The sequence below is a fragment of the Cupressus sempervirens genome, chromosome 4, assembly GCF_028749045.1.
Source record: "Cupressus sempervirens isolate cs-2001-9-10 chromosome 4, ASM2874904v1, whole genome shotgun sequence".
NCBI lineage: Eukaryota > Viridiplantae > Streptophyta > Pinopsida > Cupressales > Cupressaceae > Cupressus > Cupressus sempervirens.
The window spans coordinates 748719155-748743949 of record NC_143121.1 but is presented as its reverse complement, the minus strand read 5'-3'; the positions used below and the strand labels follow the sequence as shown (position 1 = coordinate 748743949).

At 34.1% G+C, this 24795-nt stretch overlaps 1 protein-coding gene across 5 annotated transcripts in view; it reads left to right on the top strand.

Moving 5' to 3' along the window:
* Positions 1 to 1405: 1405 nt before the first annotated feature.
* LOC149563526 (uncharacterized) overlaps positions 1406 to 24795 on the top strand; it is a 37203-nt gene continuing 13813 nt past the window's right edge. The window contains exons 1-11 of one of the 5 annotated variants that reach the window (XM_089826759.1): positions 1406 to 1602; positions 1708 to 2624; positions 2908 to 3019; positions 4400 to 4463; positions 4683 to 4766; positions 7463 to 7579; positions 11617 to 12060; positions 13000 to 13421; positions 13980 to 14079; positions 15834 to 15893; positions 16013 to 16096. In XM_089826759.1, the coding sequence (XP_089682885.1) occupies positions 2922 to 3019; positions 4400 to 4463; positions 4683 to 4766; positions 7463 to 7579; positions 11617 to 12060; positions 13000 to 13421; positions 13980 to 14079; positions 15834 to 15893; positions 16013 to 16096 (1473 nt within the window). In that variant the 5' untranslated portion in view covers positions 1406 to 1602; positions 1708 to 2624; positions 2908 to 2921. Of the gene's footprint in view, positions 1603 to 1625; positions 2625 to 2840; positions 3020 to 4396; positions 4464 to 4682; positions 4767 to 7462; positions 7580 to 11616; positions 12061 to 12999; positions 13422 to 13979; positions 14080 to 15833; positions 15894 to 16012; positions 16097 to 24795 lie in introns of those variants that run through there. The other 4 variants (XM_089826760.1, XM_089826758.1, XM_089826757.1 and 1 more) reach the window with 4 other exon arrangements.

The window sequence follows — 24795 nt, the reverse complement described above, 5'->3', positions numbered from 1 at the left end:
TGCTGAGTGCCCCTTAATTCTTCTAAATTTGTATTTAGTGCCCCTTAAATTCTTGTAAATTTGTAGTTAGTGCTCCTCATTTTCTTGTAGAATAGTGCTGAGTGCCCCTTAATTCTTCTAAATTTGTATTTAGTGCCCCTTAAATTCTTGTAAATTTGTAGTTAGTGCTCCTCATTTCAATTCACTTTTTGGCAGTACTGTGTCATTGACTCGTGGCCATTTAATATTGCAAGAGTGTTGAAATTAGAAAAGAAGCTCATCTTGCAGTCATATTTAATAAAGACTCATGCATAATCATTTGCATGGAATTTCAATGCTTTTTGAACTTTTGTTGTCATGATTATGAAACCTAGTGCATGCCCATTGACGCGCTACATACTTTTCCAATTTCTCTGTAGTAAAAATGACAGCAGAGCGTCATTTCAGAATATCAAATTTTAATGGAATTCTGGGGTCCAATGGCAGAATTAGCCCTCAAAAGTGCGGATTTTTCATTGCCTTTAAGGTGTGAATAGACAGTCCTGTTGTTCGAAAATGTATATAAGTTCGCGAAAAAGCCAAAATCAATGATGGTTCCGATAATGGCGATACGAAATGGAATAATTTTGCAGAATCTCTGTTTTCTTTGAATTTCCCGTTGTCACTTTGTGGGAATGCATATATTTTTTTCATTATTTGAATGTTCTTTTTGCACTGTAGAACTATTTGTAGCTAAGCTTGGTGCAATGCCCAAAAAATGCATTTTTTTTTCGTTATGTGGACATTCTCGTTGTACTGTAGAGCTAATTTGACACTAAGCCTGGTGCAATGCCAAAGAACTCATATTATTTTACTATTTGGATTTTTGTTGCACAGTTTATCTAATTTGTAGACGAACCCGTTGTAATGCCAAAAAAAATGCATATATTTTCCATTATTTTGGCATTCTTGTTGTACAGTAGTGCTAATTTGTAGCCAAACTTGGTGCAATGCCAAAAGAGTTAACGGATGTTTCCAAATTGCGAGATTATGATAGTATTTTTTTTTGTTTTTCCATGGAAATCTCTGTTAAATTCCTTGTGCTGTCCTCTCTGCAGGTCTATTGTAATTGGAGCGGGTAGGAGTGGACTTGAGGTCAGGAATGTTTTAACCATCTCTTTCGTTTGTCCCTTGCGGAAAAGATTCTCGGGTTAGGTATTTCATGTTTCTTTCAATCCCACCTAACAGGAAAGAGGTGAAGCAAGTGCATCATTTTAATGGCCGACCTGAATGTAACGTGAGTGTTAGAGCGAGAGTATTTTATGATTCGTACCAGAAATTGAACGTAGTCGAATTGACCGCGGACAAGGACTAGTACCTATTGAATTGGTGGAAAATTTAATTATTGTACCTTATTTACCCTAACTCAGCTCATAACTGTTTGCAGGTTAGGGGCCACAGAATGTTAGATTTCTGGGCCAGTACTTTGTGACCGAAATTGGCTACCGGCGAATGGAAATTCCGCGGCTCCCTGCAGACTTTTCACTTCTCAGTTTGAAAATTCTCGCCGGTCACGTTGAGAACTCTGAAGTCCGTCAGAGGTCTCAGATGCTGCTGATTTGTCAAATTCTGTTGGATATTACGGTAAATGCCTCGCGCTGAACTGAACCGCATTAACTCACTAATTTTATTTACTATTATTTTGCACAGAAGCGGTCACGATTGCTGACGTGTGCATCAAATGTGCAGACATGGACATGTGCGGAGTTACAGGGACGGGAAAAATTTGCAAGCAGTTTGTCTCCCTTAACGAGGCAAATGTAAAGGATTTTGACAAACGTTTACTCAAATATGTCAGAGGAAATCGTACAATTTAAATCCTACAACTTAAACTAGAATTTAGGGTAAGTTAATGGCAGAATCAACTAAAGCAACAGGAAGCTATTGGATTATAGCGACAGGCGCCTCACATGGGGATTCGCACTGTTGTATTTTAACAGGATAGATAAGTTATTATGGGATCTCCGCCAAAACAGCGGAATGGCTAGGTACTCCGCCTGCTTCAATTAATTATCTATAATAAGTTATTATGGCATCTCCGCCAAAACAGCGGAGCGGCTAGGTACTCCGCCTGCTTCAATTAATTATCTATTGTATTTAGCAGAGCATTGATGGCTTGTCAGGGGTGCCCGCCAAAAGACGGCGCCAGAGGAGGCCCCAGCACTCGATTATGAAACAAAATTTTGAATTAGAGAAATCGTAATTAATGTCACTAGTTCGTGAGAGTGCAATATTTTTGCTCTCCTCGTTATGAGTTCACTTTTTACACGCTATTCACCGTAAATATTTTGGTTCTGTAGTTTCGGACTCTACCGATTTAAGTCAATGGTAGCTTGCTGTCATTTGACTCAATGTGAGCGAAAAACAGAGAAGTATATGCGTTATGTGATGGCATACGGAGAACAAAGTTAGATAAGGATGATGGAATGAATGCGTCCGAGGCAAATTTGGAAAAGAGAACAAAGTTATATTCCGCTTAACAATTTTCTCTTTGTTTGTTTGTGCTGGAATGCTCTATTCGCGCCATTTGAAGATATATTGAAATTGCCTTATTTGCAGAATGAGTTGTTAGTGATCAGAATCCCGAGCAAAATTGCGGTCACAATGTGAGTGAGCTCATTTGCCCTTGTAATTTCTTTGTTATTCTGTTATCTGCGCAACGAAATTTAGGGGATAGCATGCACCGATTTAGTATTAGAGAGGATAAGTGTAACGGAAATGGCGGCAACAAATATGTTTAATATTTTAAAAAGGTGGGCGTTTCCGAAATTTGGGTGGTGCAGAGGAGAGGATAATATATAATAATTTTTTTCTTCTTTCAGCGGTTCATAAAATGTTGTGTTTTGGGAGGTAGAATTTGTGGTTTCATGGAAATTTCTGAATGTATAGTGAGGAGGAGGAGGATGGACTGCAAAACTGACCAGGATAAGTCTGTTGGAAAGAGGGAGCATTCCGAGACCCCAGCAAAGCCTCCACGCGGAAACCACGGCCGCTCTCTCAGGTATTAAGGCTATGAATTGGTCGTCCCCTGTCAAAAAACTTTTAAAGCATTTGGAAATTGCACATCCTCTGAAATAGCAGTGGCAGATAATAAGGCTAATTAATGTGCTCTTTTGTCTGTGAATGTTAGAGGATTACATCGGGGGATACTACTCTATGGCTACATTTGCAATCAAGGGATTTTTAGCAAGGTTTTTTCCTTGGGAAGATCCTTTATACGTTTCCTTACCGACTCTTGAGTTTGTAAATAGTCTAGTATGGTAATGAACTAGTTATGAATGTAAGCCCTTCCAATAGATCAAAGGTCTCTCCACTAGGGATAACCAACAGAAAATTTATAAATATCCACGACAAAGTAGTCTAACAGACGACAAATTAACGTACATACCTTGCTAAGAAGTGTTATTTGGGTTATTCTCCATAACTCTTCTGGCGAAACAGTAGCTTCCTTTTGAAGAATGGATCCTCATCATAAACTATCTGAAGAAATCTCCTTTTGAGATCTAGCAGCAACTCTCAAGGTACTGACATATTTGGTCCAGCCTAGATTCTAATCTTAAGGTGTAAACATATTTTTTCTGTATGTCACTGTAGACGTCGCAAAGTTGGATTACATACCAGGGAAGCGAGACAGATAACCTACAAATCGGGCATTGCTAAATAAGACCTAGACGGTTAAACATGCCTCGGGACCATAGTCTATGAGATATGGTTGGGCCAAAAGTCATCTGGTATTACAGCTGGATTTGTTGTAAACTACGTAGCAGGGATGGATGAGATAAGTTTTAACAAATTAAATCAATTAATTTATAAACTCATATCGGAGACATTAATACATCTTTGGGACTTTCTCCGCGTGCAAAGTGTCTGAGTTTATATGCGGATTTCTTGTACTAAATGTGTGATTTTTAAATGCCAAAACACTAGTGCAAAATGTGTGCTTTCTTTTAGAAGTCCTAATTGAAAAGTTAATTATGAGACTGGATATCGTCGAGATTCCTGTATGCCACAGCAATTATTTTGTTTCACCTGATCGAAAATATTTCATGATATTTGATTTTGTTATTGTTTTCTTAGTTAGGTGTGCATCTCAGTGGGTTTGCTTGGGGATGGTGACTCAGACGGATATTCTTCATTCATTTCTAGTTTCTGTTTACCTTTAATTATAGAATGGTATTTGTCTGACACATTTAAAAGGAAATTGTCATTATTTTTTTGAGGTGTGTACTCATTCTTCATTATAGATTTTTTAAAATCTGTACACTGATTTGTTGATTTGTGGAGAAGCTTAACAATGGATACTATATGCTTTGTAATCATCATGTTGATTTAGTATATGCACAGTTGATTCATGGAGTTTAATATTATGTCACTGTAGCAGCGCTCCAGAAAATGAAGCTGATCACTGGGATATATCACCGCAAGCATTTCACAGTATAAAAGCGGTAAGAATGCATTGTCTGGCAACACAGAACTATATGGGTTAGTGCAGGAACACACTGAAAACATTGGGTGGTTGTTTGGGAACCTACTTTTAGCTGTGTTAATTACTTGATTCTGGCCAATATCACAGAAGTTCAGAACACAGAGAATATATATTGGCCTCGAAACCTTTTTTCAGTTGAGCATGTGATGATGTGTTATTTGATTTATATACATTTCAGGGTTGGAAAAGGATGAAAAGAAGCATTGATATCACAAAAAGGAATGTTTCTCGAAAGGACCGGCAAACCTCTTTGGAAAAAGATGTGAGTTTATTACTTATTAGGAAGTTTATTTCATTGAATAAAGTTATTTTCTCAATATTTATGCAATTTAGTTGGAGTAATCTTATCTAGATTAGTGATACAAGCTATTAAAAAAGATAAATTATGTATTTGGCACATTTGGTGTCTTCCGAGATGATTTAATATGAGGTACAATGGCAAGGATCCCAAGTCAATAATGCTTCTGATTTTTCCAAAGTACAGCTTGAGTTGTAATTTGTTTCTTAGACATGAGTTTAAATGATATCATTTTCCATTCATATGGGCACTTGACAACAAGAGAGGACCTTTAGGTAGTTGAGTGACAAAAGGGCCTGATCACTGGGAGAGCTCTCAGCTTCTGGGTCCATGATCTTGAGGCACTTGACAAATAGGTGAGATGTCAATTTTTGCTAGCAAATTTGAACTTAAATGCAACTATCTTTAGGCATACAACTGATAGTTTGAGGGCCTGTACTAATACCCTTGATTGAAGAGAGGGTGGGCTTTGCGGCTCCTTTCCTGAAGGAGCATGTTTCTGCCCTTAACTACCCCTAGTATTAGTTTGAGGCTGATCACTACTGATTTAGGTAAGGGCATTTATATCCTGACAGTGGGGGAGAACAATGAGGTGTGAACTATTGTGAACTGCTTGATCACCTCTAAATTTGTAGCCATGTTGCATCAGTATGCGTACCCACACCGCTGGGATGTGTACCCACGTACCCAAGTAACGGTTACTCGTGGAGAGTATTATAGCTAACGACCTTGATTAAGGTTTCCAATTTTTGTTTCAGTTTTTTGTTTGCATATCAGCTTGTTGTTTATCAAGCATAATTCAATATATAACCAGTGTGAAACTTTGATAGGATACTGATCAACTGTAAACTTTATCACTGTACAAGTCAGAAGTTTATCATTTGCAATATGTCATTTTTATATGATTTATGTTCTTCTTGTTCATGTTTAAAGTCCGCCTTCTCTGTTATGCATCAAAACATTTAGCATCTATTATTATTACAAACATTCTGCAAATCTGCAGATGTTATCACTGCTCTTGTTTTGAAAAACCATTGTCATATCTTCAGATTTTCAATAAACTTTAAAATATATTAAAAAAGAAAAATTTAACTTACCCAAGTACTCGGTCCCCTATTTTGAAAAATAGCCATACCCGTACTTGTACCTACACCTGTACCCTAGGTACCCAAGTACCTCCGTCCCGGTACAACCTTGGTTTGTAGTCTAGTTGTTAGGCACTTGGTTGATAGATTGAGGGCTGTCATGAGGATTGGAGCAATCCTCCCATTGTTTGAGAAAATTGTACTTGTAAATGCAAGTAGTCCCAGTTGGAATGCTTCTAGAGGTAGCTTGCTAGGTTATTGACAGACAGCATTTGATGTAGACACTCAGACCAGCATAATACAATTTAATGATCTTTAACAACTACAGTATTTAAAAATGGGGAGCACATTCTCAGTCACCTCATATCCAGAATATTCAGCAATAAGACAGTGACAAGAAATAACACACAGTAACGTTATAGAAACAGCTAGATAAGATGAGATAAGAACGCAACATATATGTTTCCATTAATTTGCAAATATTTACAAAAAAATCCGAATCAAACTCTCCTACCTATCCCTCTATAGTTACCAATCTCTGGTTATAATTTTTTTTTAACTCACAAAGTAAACTACTCCTAACAGGACTTTTTATTTAGCAATCACGTTGCTCCAGTTTCTAACAGACTAATGGACTAAAATCTATTACTAAACATAGTAAAAATAGTTAAATGCGCGTCCTTTATCTAAGGAGTTGGTCAGCTCCCGATTTTTAGAAATGAATTTCCATGAAGATTATATATCTCGAGATTGAAGCTGTTCTCTCTATTTGAAAGGTGTCTTTTCAGGTGGCACGTGCTGTTTCTGTTTATGAGATACTTTATAATGTTCTCTATCTCTCATTAGTTGACAAATTGAAAAAGTGAACCAAACAAGGAAACAAAGTGATGTCTCCAATTGTTGGAATACCATTAATGCTGCCTCTGTTATATATAACAAGTTTGAATTTCAAGATTTCATGCTGGTCGATGTAGATGGATGTGTGCATCTCTACTTAGAATTAGGCTCAATTATGCCATATGTGGCCTCTTCAAACCTTATAAATACATTTAATTTCTATGTCAGTGATGACCCTGAGTTATTATGCATTTTATCTGAAAACTGTTTTTTGAGCTTTTTATCCTTTCTTAAATCTATTCTTCCTTTGCACAAAAGAAATCGTTTGCAATGTATTGTGAATAGTAGGAGCCATGCACTGATGCACCACAGATGGCATCAATTCAGTTGCTCCCATTTATTAACTGTTGCTTGATTAATCATTGATATGAACATACAATCTTCTTTGCTGTGTATTTTCGTTCTTCTCCATTTTCTGTATGGCATTTGAGTTGTAGGTGAAGACAAATATCAAATATGTTTAAGCTATGTTCTAAGATCTCCAGCATCCAACTCTAGCTACAGAATATTGGGTCTTTACCCATTATTTAAAGTTGATTTTTGATTTTTGAGAGCATCAATTTGACTGGCAAGGAACTTGAATACTCCTGGAGAATTATTTGGTTTCATTCATTAAAGTGATATATTTGAAGCTCAATGCATTAGGGAACTTTTGTTTATTAAATTGGGTTATTGCAGGTTGCCCTGCTTGAGATGAAGTTGCAGGGTCAGTTGGCAGTGAGAGAGGCTCTGGAGAATGCTTTAGGTCAAGTCTCAACTATAGATAATTCAGAAAATGGATGCAATATTCCCAAGGTAACCTATCTTGCTATATTAATATCTGCTTCTTCACTGATAAGAATTATGGGAATTTGCAGATCTTATGGCTGGCTGTTATGTGTTCCTGGTGTATGACTCTTCTCTTAAGTCAAACAGTCTTAGGCTAAGAATGTTTTAATAGATATAATAATGAGCTTAAGAAACTGATCTGTGTCTCAGTGGAAAATTCTAAATTAGACTTCCTGATTATACAGTAACTGCTAGTTTTTCGAATCAATTGACTAAAGCATATTATCATGTATATGTCTCAACTGTCTTGTCTCACTTGCTTTCAAATTATAAGTTTTTTCTGTCTTGTCTCACTGGCTTTTAAATTAAGGACAGAGTCACAAACCTTTAGAGAAAGAAACAGGCAAATGTAATCATAATTCATGATAATAGATAGAGTGAAATATTTTCTGGAGATATTCTAGCAGAGAAGAAAGTCTACTTATTTTAATTAATCCTTGAAATTACTACTATGATAAGGATGGCCAGAAGCATCATCTGACTTCAATCAAGACAATTAAAATACCCTTAAAATTATCCTGTTATCAATTTTTAATTAGGTTACTTCTCTACCATAGAAACAGTTTGATAGTAGGATTGAGTTGTGACCATATGTTCAAACTTCGCATCCAATGGTCTTTCCCACTCCATCTGGTTTGCTGTTCAGTGTTGGTTTGAAAACTTCTGGTTTTCAATTTTAAACTTTGGGCAGCCATATGCAACAACATGTTCCTACTTAGAACATTGTTCATGCATACTTAGTATCTTGAGATTCTGTCATATGCCATGACGTTTTATAACTTTTGGTTATTCCAAGGGGTTGAGCTTAATTGCTTAAAGCATTGAGTTCTCATTGGGGACACCAAGCTGAAATCCCAAAATGACATCTAATATGAAATTCTAATTTGTGACTCTTGGTCTTCAATAGTTGGCTTCTAGCATGGACATCTAAATAAGTGGATCCCTAAGTTGTGATTCTTGGACTTCCATAGGTGTTTTTAGGTGTGGTTTCTCAAAAGGAGTTGTTATTAGTCTGATTGTTGTGCTAGCAAGAGCTTGTATTGGTTTCATTCTGATAGGATATTTGTAAATGATTATTGCTTTAAAATAAATATGTCGTTTTCCATTTTAGATTGCTGAATCCTAATTAAATTGTTCTTCACAATTTGTTTAGAGCATGGTTAGTCAGAGAGATTTTGCACGCTCACGCTTTTAAGGTGTGACTCATCCAGGCTCAAGAGTTGCTCACATTTTCTGGCCTCTTGAATTTTTTGAATGCAAAATGACATAATTACTCGCTGGTCTGTTAATCATTTTCATTTTCCCCATATCCTGGGCATGTAATTTTTCTTCGTCAGGGTCCATTTGAGGATTTTTAGTTAAATAGATGTCTTTGGGTTGCAGTGCATGACGCAAATTGTGTTCAGTGTCTTGTTACATTTAGAATGTTCAGATTCTTATGTTCAAAGACTTCATAATCAGATATTTGAATTTCTCTGACGCACAGGTCTTGGTTCTTTTGAAACTTAGAAAAAGTAAGCATTAGCGTCAATGCAATCTAAAGTCCCAAACTCCTTGCTATGTAATCTTCTTTAATGCTTATTCTCGTTGTCATTTGTATCTAAGATTTTGGGATTCTGGAACAGAGTTATAGACAGACTGAGGAAGTCATAGGACTCCTGAGTTTGATTTCTGGCTGTCCCCAAATTCTATCAAGGACCATCTTTGTTAACTCAGTTCAGTCTCAGACATGGCATATAAACATTATATATGTAATATGTATGCATGGATTATATCAGGATTATGTAATATGTATGCATGGATTATATCAGGAAACCAAATTTCTGAAAATGAAGGCTCCCAAAACTCAACTGGTTTTGGATCTAAGGCTGCAACAGTTCCATAACTCTTTAAATTACTTCTTCAATGCACAATGTGTTATTAATTCCTGGAGATCTGTTATGAAACAGATTAAATCCTCTTTTCATTCTGAATAAATTTTGTATCTATTCCTCTTAATTTGATTTTATACATTTTAATTTTTCATATTGAAATGGATCCAGCCAAAAATGGTTCAGAGCTGTAGAGATTCAAGTCATCAATTGCTAAACATTTTATTCTTAGTTACCGATTTGTCCTGGCATATGGTGGATGCGGAAGCGAAAGCGTGCGGATGTGGGATGGCACTGGAAGCCCTGTTGATGCTTCCCGAAAGCCATCCATAGACAAACTTCAAATTCACAGGCCGTAAATCCTCAACAATATTAACAAATTGCAGGTTTGCCCCAATTGCAGTCATCTTCTGCATCATGTGATCTCCAATCACTCATTTTAAACCAAATAAAGCAGCAGCAAATAGCTTCTCAATATATTCCTCAGTCAGCAGGACTATCAGACACAAAATATTCAAAAATTGCAATTGCTTATGCAACAAAAGGCAGTGCAGAGATTTCAACAGAACAAATCAACATTTAGTTCTCCAACAGCAACAATTACCCCAATCCCAAGTGATACATCATCATCAGAATCAGCAACAACATTATACATATGCATATACATAGTATAACTGTATATGTAAATACATAGTATAACTGGGTGTGTGTGTGTGTGTGTGTGTGTGTGCATCCATCTGCATCTGCATCCTCCTCCCAAAAATAATTCGGAATCCCACATCCGCTTCTGGATCTGCATCCGAATTGGTAACTTAGATTTTATGAAATCAATATGTTACTAGTTGTTCATATTGTTAATCAATATAGTATGTCTAGAAGATATTGCTTATAATCCCTCTCTCCCAAACAGTCTGTATAATGGCACACCCTCTTCTATTTGTATGTCTTGGGTAACTAGCATATGAGTTTTTAATTACTCTAACAAATATGCCGAGGTAGCTTGCACATGAATTTTTAATTGCTTTAATAATCATCCCGAGCTTCGATTTCTATACTCAATGTCTTACACTACAGAAATTTGTTCTGAGTTTTTGATCTCAGTAGTCTATTCAGAGATCTATAAAGCATGTAGAAATGCCCTCTAGAATGTATAAATAATAACTATCAGGAGAAGTGATTTGTGCAAGTATATGTATCTTAGTACAGTTGCACCTCCTAGTAAATACCCTTTTGTAGTTTTTAAATTTGCATTTTAGTATGCATACCAAGGACTGATGGATTCTGCATTAGTATATCCTTATCACATAAGGTTTTATTCTTGTCTCTATTCTCTGCAATTAAAGGAAATGCTATTATATATGCTGACGAATTCTATTCTTCTTCTTATATAGTGCCCCCGCAAAAATTCTCTATTCAATCTTTTTGTCAGAGGCTGTTTCAGCTGCACTTGGATATAAACATTCTGTCCATGCTTCATCTAATTTTCTTACATTCTGTGATTTGTCTAGAAATGATTTGGTTGGTTATTTGCCTTTATAGAATCTGTAAGTACTTTTAGATTTAGATTTGTATGTTACTTGTGGTTGGTTCCCTTGGTAGAGTGTGGTTTCTACATTACTAGTAAGCTGACCATCAAGCTGATTATAGCCTCTAATCTGAATTTAATGTAAATTGTATTACATTCGTAGCTAGAATATTTGCCAAGTGTTTAATTTCTCTACACTCTAGGTTTACTGGTCAATATAATCTTGAACTTTGATGTACAAAGAAAACCTTGACCGTGTTCTACATACTATGCAATGATTGCCTGTGCTTTCTGTTCAAGCTTTTACAACAATAAATACATCTGTTGGTTATTGAGTTGTAGCAAAGTGGTTTTTTAATCATCTGGGGCTTTTATTTGAACTTTTCTTTATCCCCTGTTAAATAGGATTTCCTGTTTTATTTGTTTGGAGCTTGAGTGATAATTTTCAAATTACTAACCATTCTAACAAAGATTTGAGACAGTTCAATGAAAATTTTACTGACTGATTGATATGTGAATTTGTTCTGCACTGATTACTTTGTTTTGCGTCCGATCAATATTTTTTCCCTCAGGATTGATATGTTTGTTCTGTGGATCCTGAAATACAGCAAACCGAAGAAATGATCAGGGAGATTGGAGAACTAGAGTCTGAAGTGCAACGCCTTGAACAACATCTTCTTTTGCTCTATCGTAAAGTCTTTGAACATAACGTTTCAAACAATCCCTCAACATCAATCTCTCAAGAATATTATCCTAATCATAAAAGTCATTCTGGTCCATTACAACCATCCAATGGATTCTTAAGCTTGCTAAAGCAGAGTAGTAATCTGGTTCAGCGTAGCCAATCGTCCCTGTCACAGAGTTCTACTAGTTCCTTGCAGCAGCTGACAGGTGGGTTGAGTAGACAAATACACTCAGATTTTCTAGTTCAACGCAGTCATTCATCTCTTTCTTCTTCAAGTTCAGCAGTGAGACTTTCCCCTCCTTTGTATAATTCACCGCTAGTTGGTCTGGAACGCAGCTCTCACTCCCAACCTCTATGCTTGGCACAGGTAAATTTTTATTTTATGTAATTTAGTTCTAGCACACTATTGCACAAAGTGACAATTAATGAAATTTTCATTAAATAGTTCCATGGCTTTACATCCATAAAGCTCTACATATTTTTCTTTCAAAAACAAGATATTCAGAAGATTCTAGAAATAAGTTTGCATAGGCAAACAGTTTTTACTAAGTTGCAAGTTAAAGTATTTAAAGCTATTAAATAGAAGATTTGCCTTATGTGAAATTTCAAAGCATCATAGGGAAACAAAAAAGAGAGTTATTATGGTATTGCTCTTGTTATCAGGTTTTGGCTTTTATGTTCAGCCACTTAATGATATGATGATGTAGCCTCGAAATGATAAAGGACTTACCAGGTCCGCCAGAAAAATGGAATTCTTTTTAGGTATTGGTTTGTATCAACAATACAACTTTCTATATTGTAAATTGACTTTCAAGTATCTTTAGTATTCAAAAGGATTTCATTGTGACTGTGTAGGCATTTTTTGTTTTGTTTATCATGTTTTATGTCATTGTTTCCTTTCTCCAGTATTAAAAAGTGATTGCTTTGGTGCTGAACTATCTGCAATAGACTTTCTTTATATTTGCAAGTTTATTTTTTCAAAACTAGACAAATTCAAATTTGCTTCATGAGAAGAATTTGACAGTTTAAAGTAATATGAATATCAATATAGCATGGACTGTGGCAAAGTTACCAAGTTTGGGAAGGGTACTTGGTGAGGTTTGGTCCCAGCTCAATTTTTTTGGGTTGGGTGGATATTATCTTTTAATTATGTCTTCTAATTTTTTCTAACGTATACCTTTTGGCTTTTGATTGCACAAAATAAAAATTTCATTTTAATGTTGCTTTATTCAAATTATCATTGAATGAATGGTGGTGAGTGTGCTACATTCCAACTTATAATAATCATTTTACTTTTCATGTGCAGGAACTTGAGGGTCGTGTGGCCCGTCTTGCTGATCACTTGGGGACTAGTATTTCAAATCATGTTGATGAATCACCTAATAGGCTTTCTGAAGATCTGGTACATTGTATGGCTGCAATCTATTGTAAACTTGCTGAACCTCCACTGCCAAATATAGGTTTCTCAAACTCTCCAACTTCATCTTTGTCTTCATCAAGCACATTTTCCCCTCGGGATCAATGTGAGGCTTGGAGCCCAAGTGGCAAGAATGATGGGCAATGTGATGTAAAGTTGGTTGATCAATGTGATATAAAGCTGACCGATCCTTTCCAAGTCAAGCGTTCAAAAAAAGGTGTAGGAGCATATGCTTCAATGATAGAAGTACCTTGGATTTGTGTGGACAATGATCGGCTAAGTTATGCAGCTAGAATGCTACACACTTTCAAGTGAGTATTTCTTTACAAAAATGGAAGCTTAATGGTTCTTCCTTTAGACAGTCGCACACATTTTACAACATATAACAGTTGAGTTATCCTTTACACAAGGAACCTTGTAGGTCAAGTTGCCTTTCTGTCTGGGTGAGCTAAACATACGATTATTTACCTTCTTTTTACTGTGGTGGGTAAACTCCAGCCATAATTCCTTCCTTTTCTGTATCAATAGTATAAAGATAAGTTTTAATTGTTTTGAATTTGAACATTCATGGAATACACATATTTGACAACATAAGTCAGTTCATACTTGAGGTCCTAAAATATGGTAATGGTCATGATCTTTAACATCAGACATAGAGTGTCATAAATATGGATGCCACATAGTATAAACTTTTATGGGTGTTACTGTTAACTGGTAATTAATTTTCTCTACGTCACAATGTTTTGCACCCATGGATTGAACAGGTTGAAGGCCTTTAAATATGACCACAAACATCAACATTGGGTACATAGGTTTTTTCTCTCTGAAGGTTTTTATTGGCATAATTATTTAATAGATTTTGTTTGTAGGTCCTATGTTCGGCGGTTGGAAAAGATTGATCTTAACGGGCTTAAACATGAAGAGAAGCTTGCTTTTTGGATCAATATATACAATGCTCTAATGATGCATGTGAGTTTTGATCCTTTCTATTCTCACATTTCAAATGTTATCCTTCAATCTACCACACATTTTGTTTGTTCTGGTTAAAGTTGAATTGTTAAGTAAAAGCGTTGGAAATAATCACTTTTTAGCAACATGTTTCTATGGTGTGTTTTTATTAATAGAAAAAGGATTACATAGAGTCATGACTGATAATGGTCTGCAATTTGAATCAAGCCATGGCTGATATATACTGGTTGCTATATTGCCAAAATGCTTGAACTGTTTGTATCCAAAACAAGGATGTTTAATCATAGTGAGTAGATTTAAACAATCTATGAGTATTATCTGAAATACTGCTTCTGGATTCAATTGTGTGAGTATTTTTTTCATCAATGTTTCGGATCACATCTTCTCCTTATGCTTCTCTTTTCATCCTGATGATGGATCGCAGAGTGTGATCCAAAATGTTGATGAAAAAATACTTACATAACCAAATCCAGAAGCAGCATTTCAGATAAGGGTATTTAAACTAAAACACTTGCAAAAATGCTAAGATTAGAACTTCTGTGAGGAAAAATGATCATCATAAGCAAAATCAGAATTAAAATGACCAAAATATCCTTTTAAGAAAATACTTTACATATCTTGTTGCCCATATATATATTTATAGCTTGGGTATCTTTTTGAAGTCAATTTAGAATATGAGAAGGATAATCCACATATCTTATCATCCCATATTAACGTGGGTATTGTGCTGAAGATGTTGATTCAGAGTGAAAGGAAGATTGAAGGTGATCTTGTGAATATCCTTCCATTGAATAAGTCCCTTTTGGTTAGTATCCAAGGCCACATTTCTCAGGAAGTCCTCAACCATATTAATCCAATCATGTTTTACAATAAGAAAATGACCACTTTTAGATAGTTGAGATGGTAGCTTGGCCAATGTTCGAAAGCAATCAGAATTAGATTCCACAGTCAACATGGGAGATTTAGTTCACACCAGTAGCATTCCTTTCTTTATTGTTAAAGTTTCTGGATTTGGTTTGTAAATAAACCAATAAATTGGTGAAAATATGCAACGGGTTACCTGTATTAATCTGAACATTCTTTTGAACATTGGAAAACTTTCAAGATATTAACTATTTTTTTACTTGTCTTGGCTTTCAAATGTTATCTTTCAGGAAAGAATGGAAAAAAAATTACATAATTTGATATGTTGCAAAAACACCACCTGCTTCAAAAGGAATAAAGACGGCATATTTCTAGAAAGGCTGCACTGTGTGTTGGGAATTACCCACGGCAAAGCTAGTATTTCATTGAACTCTTTACTACACAAGGATGATTATAACTTACCTCCTCAAAAGGGGCCTGTCAGAGGCCAAATACTGACCAATTCAAAGAAAAATTTGAGTTTGCATTTACAGTCACAGTACAAAATACAATGATGAAAGATGCATCATTGTGGTTTGTAAAGAATAACATTTATTTAACCAAAACTTTACTTATTGGAGCAACTGGCTCTGATGCAAAACAAAACTCTTGAATTTGAATTGGAATCTTAAAACTTGCCATGGCTTGAATAGTAACTAACCAACAATTACAAGTTTAAAGAAATTCACCAGCAATGAATTTGTCTTGTCATCAAGCTATTATGATTCCAATCCAGTGTGTTTAGATGGATACTTGTTTTAATTTAAGGAAGAGAATTTCTTTTATCATTTGGGTTTATTGTGTGCTTCTTTAACTAGTGAAACTAACATTTACTTTATCATATTTTGTAGGCTTATTTGGCTTATGGAATACCTCGAAGTCATTTGAAAAGAGCACAATTGCTATTAAAGGTGATTGAATCCTCTCTGTTATTAAATCAGATTATGTTTTTACTATGATCCTAGGTTGGTCAAGAATTTGTTGCCTTGTGGATTTCTCAGAGGGTATTTTGACTCTATTTTTTCTCTAGGCTGCATACAAAGTGGGAGGTCATTCTATAAATGCACATATCATAGAGAGCATCCTAGGATGCCGTTTGCATCGTCCTTCACAGGTAAGCTACCTTTATTTGTGAGGTTTCTAATTTTAACAAATGCTTTTAGTTTTTAATGAATTGCCATATCAACTTGTGATAACTTGTGCTTTGGAGCAATTGTTCATTACTATTTTGGATTATGAATTTATTCATTGTTGAGTATTTTGTCATGCATCTTTATCATAAATTTTAATTAATCTATTTCTTGTGTACTTTAGCCAATAGGTGGCCTTTTTCCTTTGGAGTGTTGTACACCTTCACATTTGGACATTAATGAATAATTGCTTTATTTTCACCTTCACATTTGGACATTAATGAATAATTGCTTTGTTTTCTTGTTAGAATTTCAAGGTGTATTGATCCCGTGAACAAATTTTTATTGCACTGTGCCAATGATACCCTGATGCGATGTTGTAATACTCTTGCTTTATTGCAAATGTGTTGGCATGCCTTCAATTCACACTCGATAGATTTTGAGTCTTGACCTGTTTTGAAATCAATTACATGCTTATGTCTGATAACATTGTATACCACAGGTGGGCATTAGGAATATTAATACATGCTGCATAGCAGATTACATTGCAAAGTGATCAATATATAATTTTATATAGAGAACAAAAAGTGAAAATATGGTTGTATCAGCTGGTGATACTCTTTTTGTGGTTTGAACTTAGGATGTGTTTTTTAATGACGCTCATTAGCGGCACAATTCTTTACTTCTATTGATAGCTAATGAAATTGAAAAATATAAATTCTTGTCATTGGTTTTCTTTTTCTTGAGAATGTAATGGAAGTTTATGAAATGTTTTACCCAATTTAAAATAAGAGCTTTCAGACATCTATTATTGAATTGCTAGGTTGCATTACAGGTTAAGTGCTAATAATGATTTAGGTAATGCAAATCTAATTAGGTGTATGATTAAAAATGTGGTTTACTTCATATTGAATAGATAAAATTAAGGGGAAAATTCATTGCAAGTTTTGAAGGAGGGAATATTGCTGTTTTTAAGTTTGGTATATAATGTTGCAAAGGAGTCATGGTTTCTATGGTGCTTACATAAACTTAGAGCAATTAGTAATGTAGAGAAAGTTACTAAAATCAACTTATTTTAACATGGGACATTAAATTGCTCAAGCTCAAGTTACAACCTCTTGTGTTCATAATGTTATCCTTGTTGAAATTTTGAGCACTTACATAGGAAACCATAAAAAATATTTTAAAGAAATACAAGGCTTCTCAGCCTTCATGGCTGCCATCTTTCTAGTCTTCTATATGACGCAAAGTAAAAAAGATTTGTACAATATATTTTCTTACTTAATCTTGAGGTTAATTTGTCTTCTAATGGTCTTGCTACTATTTAAAATGGTGGACATAGGTTTGATTTGTGTTTCCTTTCATGACATTTAAGTTAGGTCAAAACTGATTTTTTTGAATGTAATTTGGCTTTAAGGACATTTTATTTCAAATGAACCCATCCCTTGACTTGTTAGTGTCCTCTTATTTTGAATGCATTAATTAGATATGAAAAGAAGGCATGTTGGTTGAAATTTATGAATTGAAACACAATTATTATTGATTGAGAAATGACTACTTGAGAGTCGATTGAAAATGGACTCAACAAGTCTTTTGAAATGGTAGGTATGGTAATAATAAGTGCACTGAGGAAGTTGGGAGTTTTCCTCCTAGATATCAATGTCAAAGGGGTACATTGATTGTACTAACAAGTGCACTTATTACACAACATAATTGGTAAAATATTTGTTGTATTAACAAATGGTCGAAGAGATCATTATAAAGAATTTATAAATGTACATAGTAGAAAGTTTCTCATAAGAAAGTTAAGAAGATTGTAAAGATGATCTTATTTACGGAGAATTAAATATATTGCATATTTGACCATTAAAGTAATAATATAATAATATTCTAATACCCTTCCTTAATGCTCAATCTGTCCACAACACCAAGTTGTCCCTTGAATATATAATATATTTAATTATTTTTAAATAAGATCATATTTAGACCAAGAAGCTTATATATTACAAACTTATCTAGATCAAGAATCTTGGTGAGAATGTTTGCAGTCTAAATTTGCTGTTGGAACATAGTGCAAGCGAACAATCTCGTCTTCAACCAATTGTTGAATGTAATGACAATAAATGTCCACATGTTTGGTTCTTTCATGGAAGACCAAGTTCTTGGCAAGTTTAAGCATTCCCTTATTATCAAAGAGCAAGGGAGTTGGTCCTAATTGAGATAAATGCATATTCGCAAGCATTCGACAAAGCCAAACTGCCTCACAAGCTACCTTATTAGCTCCTCAGTATTCTGCTTCTGTTGAGGAGAGTGAGACTGCATGTTGCTTCTTACTAGTCTAGGTGACTGCACCAAATTCGACTGAACACATCCAAAAGTTGGTGTGTTATCATTAACCAAACTTGCCCAAATATGAAGTTGTCAACCCATTGACTGGAATCTTGAGTCCTAGTGTAAGTAAGTCCATAAGAAAAGGTGCCCTTCACATAATACAACACACGCATTGTTGCTACCCAATGATTGGGCTGTTATGGAGTGTGAGATGTAGCTCTTTGCAAAATTAAGATTAGGTCTAATGATAGTGAGGTAGATGAGACTACCTACTAGTTGCTTGTAAGCATAGTAACATGGAGACACACCCACCCCATTTTTGCCCCAAATCTTGGAGACGAGGACGCACAAGGGACTTGGGGACTTTGTCCCCTCGTCCCTAGCAATGCCACTAGATTTCACAACCTCAACTGTGTAACGCCCCACCAGGGAACCCAAAAGAAATTAACCTAAAGTTTCACTAAGTTTGCCAAACATTTTAAATTTTTTTTAAAAAGATAACATCAATAGATAACATAGTGGAAGCAATAACAACAAGAGATAAAATAGTGGAAGCAATAACTCACATACAAACAACTATCATAAACAAATTACATCTCCTAAGGGTCTCATGACGTAGAATCACATTTAAGTTTAATTAATACTAAAACCAATATATAACACATCCATATTGAAGAATAACTACAAGTACAAATTCCATTTAAACAATATACAATTATCTCGAATGCCACTTGGCAATAATCAGAATGCACAATCATCCAGTGTACAGGTCATAGGGTATGAAAGGCTAAAAGAATATACATCATAAAAATAGATTACATCATCTTGTCAGATCTATGAAATCAAATACAATTCAATAGTACAACCATCCATCATAGTACATAAGAACAAAATGAAAGATAATACATAACATGAAACTCAAGCCACGACATCGAACTATCGGATCTCAATTGTATAAGAAAAATGCAGTGCCACCCGAACTCATGGAACCTAAATGGCTCACTCCCACTGCGTTGAGGAGATAAACTCAAGTCCCAAACGAATATTAACAACACAAGTCATAACCAACATCTAAGTCAAGGAAACACCTGAAAGCAAACTATCTCGAAGGGTACCAAGACACAAGTATCAATTGATTCCAGAGGCAACACAGACACGTAGGAAATCTACTATGCAAGTGGACAAGTGTCATTGCATGAGCTAACTCTAAGGTTACCCTGGCAGCCACTATGGACTCCAGACCCCCTAGTGTCTCTATGTGGAATTAGTATCCTTTCGTATAGACAAGACATACTAACAAGTCAACTCTAAGGTTACCTTGATAGTCCCTTAGGACTCCGGACCCCCTACTGACTTAATGTGGCACTTTATCTTATTAATTTATTTTAACCCATTTGATGAAATATTATCACTTATTAAAATAACCTACAATGGGTTACTTGACAGCCTCTTTAGGGCCTCGGCCTCCATTGCAAGCCACTTCCCAACATGACATACAAATAACCTACCTTAAGCCCAATAAAAGCTTTAGGTCACATACGACCATAAATCACTCATTAGTTCGTAAACAAACAATTAGAAAAAAATTGAAAACATTATTGATCATAACCACAGATTTCACCAATATGATCATCTTAACAGGATTGATCCAAAGTCAAGTAAACACAAACCAAACCATGACATCATAAAAAACAAATCACATAATCACCTCAGTCCTATAGAAGAACTAGGAAGCGATCCAAAGGTAACTGATCAAAGACTCAAAGGTTATATCAGATAAGTCACACCATTCACCTCAGTTTCACAAAAGAATACTAGAAAGCAGTAACTACCAATAGATCAAACTCATCACAGAACACACATGACACATTACCATGGTTGGATATGAAAGATTGTATACAAAACATCATCATGACATCACAGAACAAACCCCCAAGCTTGTGGTAAACGTCCTAATTGGTCAAAGTACTAAGTCAACCTCGAAACCCATAACAGTAAGCCACACATCATAAAGAGTACATACAAAAGTAACTTTTGTAATACATTAGGTTTTGGAACACAACAATTCAATTTTCACTATAGGTTTTCAAGCTGTTATTTTCATTTCCAAATATTACAATTGATAATGTTTTCGATCTCAATCAGGGTTTCAGTTTCCATTTCTTTAGTTGCCAAATTCACTATGGTTTCTTAGTTCACTAGAATCCCAGACAATTCAACAATTCATATAAAGTTGATTAAACATTGTTTTATAGTTTAATTTGTTATCAAAACATAAGAGTTCAGTAAACATACACATAACAGTTTTCGTCTTTTTAAAGTATGTTAATTACTAAGGTTTTCGAATAAGAAAATTTCCCTAGCAATATAAATTATTTTCATATAAAATCGAATCATCAAGCACAACCCAAGTTTACTAAAGATAATTGATCAAAGACTCAAAGGTTATATCAGATAAGTCACACCATTCATCTCAGTTTCACACAAGAATACTAGAAAGCAGTAACCACCAATAGATCAAACTCATCATAGAACACACATGACACATTACCATGGTTGGATATGAAAGATTGTATACAAAACATCATCATGACATCACATAACAAACCCCCAAGCTTGTGGTAAACATCCTAACTGGTCAAAGTACTAAGTCAACCCCGAAACCCATAACAGTATACCACACATCATAAAGAGTACATACAAAAGTAACTTTTGTAATACATTAGGTTTTGGAACACAACAATTCAATTTTCACTATAGGTTTTCAAGCTGTTATTTTCATTTCCAAATATTACAATTGATAATGTTTTCGATCTCAATCAGAGTTTCAGTTTCCATTTCTTTAGTTGCCAAATTCACTATGGTTTCTGAGTTCACTAGAATCCCAGACAATTCAACAATTCATATAAAGTTGATTAAACATTGTTTCATAGTTCAATTCGTTATCAAAACATAAGAGTTCAGTAAACATACACATAACAATTTTTGTCTTTTTAAAGTATGTTAATTACTAAGGTTTTCGAATAAGAAAATTTCCCTAGCAATATAAATTATTTTCATATAAAATCGAATCATCAAGCACAACCCAAGTTTACTAAAGATAACCATTTCACCAATTACCATTTTCAAAATTAGTTTCCAAATATATTTATAACAACATAATTTCATATTATTACAATTGTATTAACTATTATTAAATTATTAATACTAATAATTATTTAATTAATAATAAAATAATTTATAATATATTATTTATTAATAATAATAATTATTAAATTAACAATTATAATAACTTCTTTTTTTTTTTTTTGGATCGGTAAGAGGCCGAAGCCAAAGCCAAGATTAATTATTATGTGTTGTGATTAATTAATTAATTATTATTATTTATTAAACATGATTGCGAATAGATTCAAACCCAAGACCTCTTGGATAAGAGGCTCACAATTTACCATTGTGTTGTAGGCTCTTGCCTATTATAATAACCTTAATATAATAATAATAATGACAATATTCTTATTAATAATATTGATATTAATAAATTTTATATTAAAATAACATTTAATATATTAACATAATATAAATTTTAATAACTCAATTTAATAACATTGAAAAGAAACTAAAAACTAAATTTAAAGAAGTGATTTAATATAGCTGACCCCAAACAATGCTGCCCTAGTAGTGCTTGCTGCCTTGGCAGCGATCTGCCACCGTAGCTGGGGAGGGGGGGGGGGGCGGAAGTTCACCGCCCCTCTCAATTTTATATATATATATATATATATATATATATATATATATATATATATATATATATATATATATATATATATATATATATATATATATATATATATATATATATATATAAACAAAACATAGCCATGCCCCCTCCCGTTCAAAACGAAAATGTAATTTTTTTAAAAAATTATAAGAACAAACAAAAATAAAATAAAACCATTATCCCCTTCCAAATCATATGCCAATTGCGATTTATTGTCATCATACATTTATGTTTTATGATAAAAAATTTCACTGTAAATGATTATTGTGTTAATTTTTATTAACATATTTACTTATTTTATTTACAACTTTTTAAGCATAGAACAATAGGGCAATGAAATTTAAATAGTTAAAGCTTGTACAACAAATATGGTTTTCTTTTCAAACCCCACCACATCTTGATTTTTACCAATTAAATTATGAATCTCTAAAACTTTCCAGATGAGGGTTTCAATCCTAAATTAACAAACATTGATTTCAAAAGAATGAAATTCATTCATAGACGTCTTCGAAAACGAAGAAAAATAAATTCACAACGAGGGTTTTTAATTTCCAATTTGTATACAGATAATCTCAAAACGAAGAACAAATGAAATTTATGACAAAGGTTTCAAATTCAATTCAATAGCAGAAATCAAATTTTCTCAAACAAGGGTTTCAACTCAGAGAAATTCAAAAAACAGAAACACAACAGACACAGAGAAGACAGGAATTCGAAGAACGGAAAACTATTGTGCAAATAATATGCAAGATTCTACCTTAATCTGATGCCAATACAACAAAAGCATAGAGCACACAAGTAATCCCCTTTCTTTTGAAAACCTCCTCAAAAATTGCTCCTCCAAATCCCCCCATTTTTTTTTGCAAAAATGAGCTCTAGATCTCTGATAAAGAGTTCTCCCCTAAATTTAGGGCTTCGATTGGGCAATCATGCGAGAGGACTCGTTGATCTTTATCTTTTATTATTTTATTATATTCTAATTTCATGTACAACCCTTTTGCCATTTATTTAAAATATCTTTATTAAATAATTTTCTTTCTCTCTTTAATTACTTACGAGACCTTTTAATATAATATTTATTAATTTAACTAATAATATTATTTAGAGTTTGTTATTAAAATAAAACTCCTAAATAATTATCATTAAATTAAATAAATATAAATATGCCAAAATTTAGACTTTACTGAAATCTTTTAAATTTAATTTTTTTATTTAATTAATTTCTAAATTAACTAAATATTGAATTTTCTTTATAAAATTTACATTAAATTAAATCATTAAATTATCTTCTAATTTGATTTAATTATAGTAGAAAATCATCACAAACCCAGAAAACCAAATACGACAACTCAACTGAAGACAAAGAACATAATAAAACCCTAGGGTCAAAAATCATGAATTTACATCACTTGACGAATTCAGATGGGTAAACTAACTCAGATACTTCTCTTGTATCTCCCCACTTATACCATTGAGATATTGCGATAGGGTATGCTCATCTTGGCAATTCAGGGATGTTGATACTTGGTACCTGCAATCTGCATAAAATCTATGCATGTACATACTCATATATTTTAAACTAAACAGGCAATGGAGGAAATGGTGCATTGTGTAGATCCTTATTAGCAGGTGACTACGACTCCCTTCCTCAACCACATCAGAAATGTCATACATAAAGTAAAATAGATAGGTACACGATAAACATGCAAGCATGGGTTAAGTAACCATAAGAATTGCACATAAATCATACATCTAGCTATAAGAACTGCACATAAATCATACATCTAACCATAAGAATTGCACATAAATCATACATCTAGCTATTATCATGAAATAATTGAAAGTCAGTAAATGACATATATGTACCATCATCAAAGCATAGTCATGAATAACTGAAATAATTAACTCATCACATAAATCCATAGAGTATAAAATAACATCTAGTCCAATTTGGTACCCAAGTACCTCTAATCATAAAACATAAACATAAGACATGCCTAAAAGAATTTGGCAATAAAATAGGATAGTCAACTAGGGGTAGGCATTACACATCGAGGATGGGGGACTCCCAATATTGACTATTTTCTAATTCAACTATTTATGTTCATTGTTCGATGTTCCAATTCAATGCAATGTTCAAGTATTTACTCTTTTACATCTTTATATCTTACATTACAATACATCTTATCATACCTAGCATTTTAAGTACCATATATATAGTATATGCAATCCCCTTGTCCCTTGTCGTCCCTAAATTAAGGCCCTTTTGGCTCCCCGTCTTGGAAACTTGTCCCCCTGTTCCACCATCCTTTCGTCTGAGGGCGGTGCAAAAATGCTTGTAAATGATTTCATCAACATGAGGGGAATCAGACTTGACTAACAACTTTAGTCCTTTCTCTATAGGTTGGAAGCAAGTTTATAATAGTGCATACAAAGCTTGCCAAACAAGTCCATGACATACATAGACTGAGAAGTAAAGATCCTACCATTAGGCTGCCAAAACTCAACACCTAAACAATAATGGAGAAACCCCAAATCAGTCAAATCAAAATCCTTGCACAAATCTTGTTTGAT